Consider the following 10287-nt stretch of genomic DNA (forward strand, 5'->3'; position numbering starts at 1 on the left):
GGATTTAGAGGACTATGAGTAGTTTGTGCATTTTCTATCATGACCTTTATGTACGAAGAGTTGCCAAAAATATTTACAAATATTTATACTTTTAACATCCGAATAAGTCACTGGAAAACGCTCTTGTGCTTACTTTATAGCAACTGTTTGAAGGCAATCTGCTATTGTGGTTAACTGAAGGACAAACTTCTCCTCATCATGAAACACCACGTATGTCCTCCGCACCCAGGACGATTATAAGTCGTGTCACTGTGTGACCATTTATATGAAAGCTTTTTAACAATACTTTATCTAGTGTCAGTTTTCGGTTTAAAATATCCATTAAAGGCAGAAACAGTGAAACGCTGTTAGGAGTGAAAGGGCTAAGGCTTAACTAGGTGTCTCTGTTTCCAGACCGCATTAATTTAGCAACTTGACGTATATACAAAATCCTTTTGTGCTCCCTGTTTCTGATAGTGGAGCAAGACATCCTGTCTTTTTAAAAAGGTTAGCGAAATTAAACCATGTATTGTAAAGTCTATGCTAATTTGTCTCTTTTATGAAATGAAACCTGCAATAATTCATATTTGACCAAAAAGCTCCTTGTAAAAAATATTAAACAGAACGTACAAATCTACTAATGAACCGCATATATCAGTCCGAGGCAACCCTACTGTAAAGATGACTATGCTAACGTCAGCAATCCAAAGGAGCAACAAAATAAAACATCAAATCAAACTTATATACAAATATATATATACAAATTACTTTTTCCACTTCCTTACTTTATAGTGGTAAATGACATCCTGTCTATTTTTGCTGAAGAAAAGGCGGCTAAAAATAACGCATGCTTGCAGAGAGATTCGAAGATATTTCATTATCTACATCTTCATTGAATTCTGACATGGCGTCGTGTGCAAGTTGGAGGTGCAAGTCAGCCTCTGCACTTATGTCACTTATCGCTGTGCTTATGGTAAGTGCCTTTACATGGTGCTGTTAAGCCTTACGATGTTTACCGAGGGAACGAAACAAATTTCCTAGTAGTCCATAACACGCAGCTTCTCCTTGTTTGTCACCAATTTCTTTCTTTATCACAAGTGCGTTGTTTAGATGTTCCTCAGCCTTTTTATATTCACCCAGGGAATGACACATAGTTCCCAGGTTTGCATAACACGTGGCTTCTCGGCATTTGTGGCCAATTTCTTTATTTATCGCAAGTGCTTTCCTTTGATATTCTTCAGCTTTTCCATATTCACCGAGAGATTCACACATACTTCCAAGCTTTCCATAACACGCGGCTTCTCCTTCTTTGTCACCAATTTCTTCCTTTATCACAAGTGCGTTGTTTAGATGTTCCTCAGCCTTTCTATATTCACCCAGGAAATGATACACAGTTCCAAGGTTTGCATAACACGTGGCTACTCCGTGTTTGTCGCCAATTTCTAGTCTTATCGCAAGTGCTTTCCTTTGATATTCTTCAGCTTTTCCATTTTCACCGAGAGATTTAGACATATTTCCAAGGTTTTCATAAGACCAGGCTTCTCCTTGTTTGTCGCCGATTTCTTTTCTTATCGCAAGTGCTTTCCTTTCATATTCTTCAGCTTTTCCATATTCACCGAGGAACTCAGAGACACTTCCAAGGATTCCATACGACCTGGCTTCACCGTGTTTGTCGCCAATTTCTTCTCTTATCGCAAGTGCTTTCCTTTGATGTTCTTCAGCTTTTGCATATTCACCGAGAGATGCAGAAACACTTCCAAGGTTTTCATAACATTTGGCTTCTAATTTTTTGTCGCCAATTTCTTTGTTTATTACAAGTGCGTTGTTTAGATGTTCTTATGCCTTTTTATATTCACCTAGGGAATGACACACACATGCCAGGTTTCCATAACACGTGGCTACTCCGGATTTGTCGCAGATTCCTTTTTTTATTGCAAGTGCTTTCCTTTGATATTGTTCAGCCTTTCCGTATTTACTGAGAGATCGACAGACAGTTCCAAGACTTCCGTAACACTCGGCCTGTTTCTTTCTGTCGCCTGTTTCTATAAAGATTCTTAATGCTTTGTTGTAAAGCCCTTTTGCTTCTTTAAATTTGCTGAAGTTGATATAATTTTGCCAGTTCAAAAAATACCTCGCTTTCTTCTGCTCTTAAACCAAGGCTGCTAAGACAGTCCAGAAGTTTTTTACCGCATTCTATAGCACTTTGGTGATCGTTGAGAAGTAAACATGCCCTAAACAACAGACGGTTTGTGGCCGCGTAGGCTAATTCGACTTCTCCTTGATGAGCTGCGTTCTTTAGGAGAATCAAACATTGCTGGCACAACTCGCTAGCTTGTAGAATTCGACTTGTGTTGAGAAGAAACAAGGCAATAAGTGATACAATAGAGATCGTCCACATAATTTCATCTGTGTTGTCCATGACGGTCTTAACTAGAAACTGGAGAAAGAAGACAAAAGTGGTCTGAAACCGTTTCTTATATTAAAAAAAAAAACTAGTGTTAAGAGGCCATCGTGTTTTCTAAATGCGGCTAGTAACATCAGTTTTATCAGGGCGCAAAATAGCATAGGCGGTAAAACGATTACTTATCATTTGAGCGAGCTTTAATGCAGAGCCGCGAGACTAGGTCAAGCACACCCAAGAGCGCTCAGCAGGTTCCAAAAAAGTGGCCTAAGTACAACTAAACGATACACCATTTACATAATTTTATAAGATACACATTTCTATATGATTTTGAAGCTATTTTTATTAACCAAAACGTTTGGAGTCTTAAATTAAACTTTACCTATATTATGCTAACGTACCACTATGACTTGTCAGCATGGTTTATTGTTTCCCGGATACAGCGCTGGGTTAAAATTTGTCCAACTTATTACAGTCAATCCAGGTCACGCGTGAACAGTAATTCCAAGAATGAACTGAATGAACATTCGAATTTCTCTTTGTAATGTCCGATGTGTGAATGAAATGTTGGACATCTCTCTGGAAATCGTTCCGAAAAAGACGCATTAACTGAAAAAAAAATTCAAAATACTTGGGAAACAATTGTTATTCTTGAAATATTCAATTTTGCAATGTAAAGAAAAATTTATAGCTTTATACTGTCAATAAGCTAGGGAAATTTATACGGGAACTCTGAAATCTCGTTGGCGATTTTGAAAACTGACATGTAAATTTCAAAACTCTGTTCAAATTTCAAAAATATTGTTCACGCGTGACCTGGGTTGACTGTAATTTATAAACTCTGTTGCAACTTATTAAGACTGTTGCACTGCGATAAATATTTTTATAAAATAGCCAGGGTCAAGCAAGGACTGTGATTGGTCAAACTGAGTTCTTTATAACTCCACAATGCACGAAGCATACGTATGGTGCGTGCATTATAATTGTACATATGCACGGAGCACACGTCAGATTTTTTGCCTGTGAAAATCTGCGAAATTCAGCGACAGACCGCCATTATGGCCGAGCAATTTCCCTCGTTTGACTGCGGTTTCGAGTTTCTCAATGATATTGTAAACACTAACCGATGGTTATCGAGTTCTGAGGTTGTATCTGTCCAAGTTGAATCCAAAGTGCGAAGCTCTCTTTTAGCTCCCTCGACGCGACTGAACCGAAGCAAACGGCGCCGTGCAAACCGTCTGGTACGAAAATCGCCCGCTCGGTGTTAACACTCTGGGCAATATGATGAAAGAGATCAGCGAAAAGGCAGTGCTGTCCACCGTCTACACAAATCATTGCGTTCGAGCAACAGCGATAACCTTGTGGTCAGAAGCGGGCTTGGCAGATCGGCACATTTGCCACATTTCGGGCCACAGAAACCCGAACAGTCTCCAACATTACAATTCCCGGCCATCGTCAACTCACTTCAGAAAGTGCAGTTCTGTCATCTGCTCTAACAGGATCCATTCAGACAGCACAGATGAAGCAAATGTCTTCCCAACAATTCCAGTCCGTTTCTTCTCGACAACCAAGAGAAATGTCATCCGCAGTTGTAGATCAACATCCTCCAACACCGCGGTGATTCTCATGGCATGTTCAATTCGTGCACTATAAATTCGGTTCAAATAAACTTGAATCTCTCTTAATCCACAAATGAGTGAATTATTTGAACTTTTGAAGAGAATCCTTAGCTGGTTGTTTAGCTTTTTCGAGAACTTTTCGCTTCAACTGATTCGTGAACGATACAAAACGTTTTTCATTGGTTTTCTGTCAAATTTTGAACCAATGACATTGTTTCTGACGTGTAAGGAGAAAGTTGATGTTGATTCATTAAAATTCGCACTTGTCTGATCTGACGAGTTGCGATTGTTTATATTTTATAAAAGAAATAAAAAAACTTGTTCCTCGTGCATTGTTGAGTTATATAAGCACTTGGGAATTTTTAAGAACACTCGAGAAGTGCAGAGAGGCACTCGCCTACGGCTCGTGCCTCTCTGCACTTCTCTCGTGTTCTTAAAAATTCCCGCGTGCTTATATAACTCAACAATGCACTCGGCGCGTTTTTTATTTCTTTAATAAATCAAGTCGGTTTTCGTCCACTGACTTGCTTTCTTAATGAAATCAAGCCAAATCCGCCCAATAGACCGTTTCGCTTAAATCAACTCAGGCTAAATCGGATCAATAAATCGGTACGCGTACGTTAGCCTTGTTCCGCAGAGAAGGTAAGGGAGCATAAGAAGGACAGAACTGGCTTGGTTGTGAAGACTGTCCCAACTTAACTTGACTAGGTCTGTATTCTACAGTTATATCGCAAGAGGTGATGTTGATGAATAGGAGTAGTCACGTCTGGAGTAGGTCACAAGCAAGGCAATTTTACCGTGTTTTCCTGGACGTAAAAAATTCAGTTTCGTTGCTATTTGCAGTACTTTGATGTAATTAATTTTGATATAGTTTTTAGAAGTCATCTTTAACATAATTCGAATACTAGTCTTTCATACTATAAGGAAAGGGGACCTCAATTGAATTTGAGTGTGAGGCAGAGCCAGGGATGGAGGGGGCAAGTTTCATATAAACGAATCATACAAGAAGCCCAAGTCTCTGTGAAGGTCGGAGCTGTCAGCAAAAACAGTGTCCTGAATTCTTAATTGTCAGGTATAACCGTTTTTTACAGTTGCAAAAGAAAGAGTTCCAACCGTCACTGATGTGCAAAAACGAGTAAGGTTTGCACAAGAAAAATGAGGATAGAGTTAACGACGCAGATGGATGGAATACACGAGTAGCTTTCAAATTTAATGCAGCATCCTTGACAGACAAGCGAAATCTTTCAGAGCAGGATTGCATATTAAATACACGTGGAAGTGGCAAACTATCATCTGCTCGCACCCTTAGTTGCGGCGTGCCACAGGGTAGCATATTGGGTCCTTTGTTATTTTCTTCCCGACTCCCTGCGGGGCACCGTACCAAGAATTTTTGCCGATGACACCAACCTTACGTTATCTGCTAAGACGTTAACAGAGCTTACCGGCTAGCTCTAACCTCTGAATTAAATATTAAGCTTAGCCGTTGGCTGAAAGCTAACAAGCTCAGTCTAAATGTTGCTAAAAAAGAATCAACTATTATTGGATCAAGACAAAGACTATCTGCCCAATGCGACGATATAGAAATTAGAATTGATGACCAAATTATCAAGAGAGTCGATAAGACCAAATCTTTGGGTCTTACCATAGATGCCCAACTCTCTTGGGGGTAAACACGTTAAAGAGACTTGCAAGAAAGTCTCTTCAGCTATAGGGGGTCCTAAAACGTGTGAGGCCCTTTATATCCAAAGAAACTGCAATCCAAATTTATAACGCTTTAATTATGCCTCATTTTGATTACTGCAGCCCCGTTTGGGACTGTTTGAGCGGTTACTTGAGTGATAAGCTCCAAAAGTTACAGAATCGTGCAGCCAGAGTTATTACTAAATTAACTTTTGATACGAGCTCAAACCACCTTTTCTCCACCCTTGACTCGGAGCGGCTATCTCTTCGGCGAATTAGAATTAGATAAGTGTTTATGTATATATTTAGTGTATTTCATATATTTTTAGTTTTCTTTAGTCGAGCGTTTTTAACATGAGCCCCTGGCTAGGGAGACTGGGCGACCACTCCTCACGTTTCGACTTAAAATTGAGTACTCGTCTAGTGCGCCAATAGCCCCGGCAAAAATTTCTTCAAAGTTATAGCCTGAAAAGCTGGAACCAAACAGTATTTTGAAGTTGCGAAGGACTTGTTGTGTCCGCTGAGCCAAGCTGAGCAGACTGGAAAAGCTTTTCAACGCTTTCTCGGTTGAGTGTTTCCTTGATTATTGCTAAACCAACTTCATCATCTTTCCTCGTTGTTCTGACAAGCGCATCTAGTGCATTGTTGCCTGCATGAACTCTGGATCTGTTCTGATCCTTTTTTTCAGCCACCTCTAATACTTCTGAGACTAATTGCTTTGTACTACCTCTAACTTTTTGTCTACCAGAGAGAAAAATTATCTCGAGGCACTTACATTGCGAGCTCGGTTTTCTCAGGTGGTTTCCTCGATCTCTTCAAGAAGAGTCGAGAACTCGGTTTAATTGTTGCGAGAACCAATTTAAGGAAGTACTGTTTGTGATTTCCGAGCCTTTTCTAGAATACAGGATAATACAATTAAAAGTCTAGGGAATTTTTTTTTGCTTAACTGTAATTTGCCAGTTTATAAACAAAATGATAATCAGTAAAAGTTTTTGCACTAACCGTTACAAATCTTGACAGCAAACTTGATTGCCTTCTTTGTGTTTTATGAAACAGCATTATTTATAATTTGGTGTACTTGTGAGGTCGTTACTTTTTAAAAAAGCGCTCTGCCATTTTTCTTCCCGATACACAAAATTACGTTTATCGCAGGATATCCTTCATGTGCAGACCACGTATATTGAGTTCACCATGACTATATTTGGGCAGTGTTACAATGTGTTGAATAATAAATTTTTTTTTGTTTTACATTTAATTTGTCACATTTTAAGTTTTCATATATCTTTTTCCGTTAATTTTTTTTCAATTATTTAATTCGTTCTTTTAATGTTCCGGAATTTACCGAGATGTTCCGGAATGTTTCATTTTCTGTTTTTTATCGACGCCCATTTTTGACAGGTAATTCAAAGACATCGCTTTTTTTCTGCGATTGTAAAACAGTACATACTCGTGCAGTGGAATGCAGCTTTAAAACGTTCACATTGTTAAATACATTGATCCTGAGCCAGAGGTAACCGACATGTTAAAATAGTCCTGAATTCTGGTTGATAAGGGGTGACGTCACTTCACAAACGTTTTTTGAGTAGTCGTCATCGTATTCGATTGGTCAGCAGTCGTTTCCATATCTTGAACTGACCTTGGACATTCACTTCAAATTAGGCCGCCTTAAAGAACGCCTTGGTTGGCATAGAGGTCTATTTAAACGGATTTGACCAACATTCGTTCAACAAAAGTTGAATGGATGTTGGAAGGAAGGTGTGAAACTACATTAGAATAAAATGAGATGAAGTAAAACAAAAGAAAGTGCAAAATTAAATGAACAGTTTTGGTGGTATGGAGTCTTTTTGAGTGTTAAGAGTCGGTCTCTTTCTACGTAACACTCAAGAAGACTACAAATCAGCAAAACTGTTCATTTAATTTTGCACATTCTTTTGTTTTACTCCATCTCATTTTATTCTAATGTAGTTTTACACCTTCCTTTCCTTTATATAACGTTACTGAACTTAACATTTGATAATGGTGAAATGTCGTCGCCGAAACGTCATGTTTAAACTCGCTACTTTTTATTCGAAAATGTTTTTCCAAATCCTTCGTTATCGTAACTAGACAGTATTTGACTATAATTTGTTAGAAATTTAACGCAGTGTTGACAAATTTACAAAGATACCTGCTTTTAATTCAAAGGTCAGTAAATAGTCAGGATTAACGAAGACTGATAGAAGCCAAATTTAGATCTGACAAGGGTAAACACGAAACTGAAACATTTCAAGTAATTTCGTTGTATCGGTCAAACACCGTTAAAAGACAAACATCGTACACCGTGGAATTTAAAATAACAAATCACCGCAATACTACCAGGTTGGGATTTTATTCACCGAAATATCGCACAAAAAAATGATCAACACCGCAAATCCCAATGTCCTCGTCAATACTCAAAGTTTTGATTACAATTTAAACCGAATTTTCGGGCGGTTATTTGGTTAAGGCGTTCCCAACAGATAATCAACTAACGAACCAACGCAATAGCTTCTTCCGCCTTATGTTCGATCAAATGTTCCCCACAACGCTGACAACGAACTTTATGAAGGCAACTTAGTTATTCAGTTTGTCGTTAATATGTCGCTCACGGCTTTTTTCCCCAAGTACGGAAAGATTACTTTTATTTTAAACTGGTGTAAATCAAAGCCATGCAGCAACACAAGATTTCTACATGTAGTGCATATAATCTTAAATAAATGCATAGTTAATAAGAGTGAGAGTCCCTCGCGAACTTAATAGCCTTTGTTGAGGTAAAGGTGGCACACTCTGACATCCTTTCGGTCACAGTAGCTGTTGCCAGCTGGCCTAGCTAACGCGACATATTCACTGGCTCCCAAAATAATTATAATTAATTTTCCATTGTTTGTTTCGAAAAGTGTCAATTTTCTACAAAATACTGTCAATGCTCGAAGTTTCTATAACAATTTAACCCGAATTTCTTGGGTGGATACATGGTTAAGGTGTTCCGAAAAGATAATTTACCGAAACGAACCAATGTCGCTACACAGCTAACTACTTCCGCATTTAATGTTCGATCAAGTATTCCCTACAACGATGACAACAATCTTCAGTTTGTCGGTAATGTGTAGCTCAAGGCTTTTTGTAGCAAGTATGGAGAGAAAGCCATACAAAAACACAAGATTTCTACATGTACTTACCGAAGACTGCTCACACCTTATGCAACTGGGAACGCATCCGCTCTGTACTAATAGATTCACACAATGGGGTGGCATACATGAATAACCATAAAGGACGAGAATCCGAGAGCATGGTAAGAGTTATTTTGGTTAGGCTTGACTTTCTGTTGATGCTGACGCAGAAGATGGAAATAACGTGTAAATAGAACCGCTTGTCAAAAAAGATCATCGGCCGCAGTAAGTTCCGGACTTGAGGAGCCACAACGCTCCCTGGAAAACCAAAACTAAAGGTAGATATCACATGCTTGGCTCATAGAGGAACTTTCAAAAGTTTCAAGCTCTGAAGATCTTTTGGATTATATTTTATTTTAAGACAACTGACACCCCTGAAGGTAATTTTTGAGCGTATTAGTAGTTCTTACGCCAGTTCTCAGGTTCTCTGAACTCGTTGAAAACTTCATGATGAAAAGGTGTTTACTCAAACTGGTAGAAAGTACATTTCGATCTAAGATGGCCGATACTTGTTCGTTTTTCGGTTTATTATGAAACGAGCCAAAGTCTGTCCATGTTCGTGATCGTGGATTGCCCCCAATTGGATGTGGACAGTTGTTCCACGATGGTCATCAATTTTCTCCTTCTTGTATCCATATGTGAAAAAAATTCAATAAGACAGGGAATGGGAACAAAGAAACTGGTAAACGATTTTCAAGGAAGTTTTTAAAGATAGAAGAAGTTAAGAAGTGTAAATGTTATTTGTGGTAATTTATTGTTTTAGGTTATGCACTAGCTGGTCTTGCTGCAGACTGAAAGAAGAAATATTTTTCTAGATGAAGCTGTGTCCCAATGGCAACTTGAAAAAATGTACCAGCTTACTTCCCGGTTATTTTATGAGGCGATAGAAAACTGACAGTTTGAGTTTACGAAACCATGAATTAAGGAAGCATTTGCATTTGGAAATTTATCGCTACTTACCGGGATATCTGCGGGAGCATTAAAAAGTTGAAAATAAATAATATACATATTAAAGTGCCGCCATTTTTGAAAATTTTGGTGCCCTGCGCGCGCTCCGGAAGAGTTCGCACATGCTTTTTGCATTTTCCGCTCTGAAGTAGTGTCCAGAGCGGGGCGTGAATAAGGTCCGAACACATCCAGACGAGTCCAGTGTTTTTCACGCGTTTGTTTGTAAATTTAAACTTTGTAAATAGCACTAATGGTTTTTACAAAAACGTATTTATTAAGTCAACTGAATACCAGGTCAAAATCTTTATTAAATTATGAGTAAACCTTGTGGAAACCACCGATCATGACCGCCTTATTTCTGTTCATCACCCGCGATCTATAGTTGGCACGTTCCTTTTTGCATCAGGCTTCTTGTGCTACTTTTGTCTGATATACCCTTATGTACCCCTTCTGTCATAAAGATCAGTGGAAA

General features: G+C 38.7%; 1 protein-coding gene across 1 annotated transcript; it reads right to left on the reverse strand.

Annotated features, from left to right (window-relative positions):
* Nucleotides 1-832: 832 nt before the first annotated feature.
* On the reverse strand, nt 833-8924 carry LOC146457573 (uncharacterized). Its single transcript, XM_085091828.1, has 2 exons — nt 8877-8924; nt 833-2416 (listed from the first exon to the last, which is right to left on the reverse strand). Exon 2 carries the CDS (start codon nt 1489-1491, stop codon nt 976-978), a length of 516 nt encoding a protein of 171 aa, XP_084947954.1. The 5' UTR covers nt 1492-2416; nt 8877-8924; the 3' UTR covers nt 833-975.
* Nucleotides 8925-10287: the final 1363 nt, after the last annotated feature.

The sequence above is a fragment of the Pavona decussata genome, unplaced genomic scaffold, assembly GCF_977016875.1.
Source record: "Pavona decussata unplaced genomic scaffold, jaPavDecu1.1 SCAFFOLD_240, whole genome shotgun sequence".
Taxonomy (NCBI): Eukaryota; Metazoa; Cnidaria; class Anthozoa; order Scleractinia; family Agariciidae; genus Pavona; species Pavona decussata.

What these genes read in the sequence shown, in the direction of transcription:
- LOC146457573 (XM_085091828.1), bottom strand. Translation starts at nt 1,491, where the DNA reads ATGTCTAAATCTCTCGGTGAAAATGGAAAAGCTGAAGAATATCAAAGG.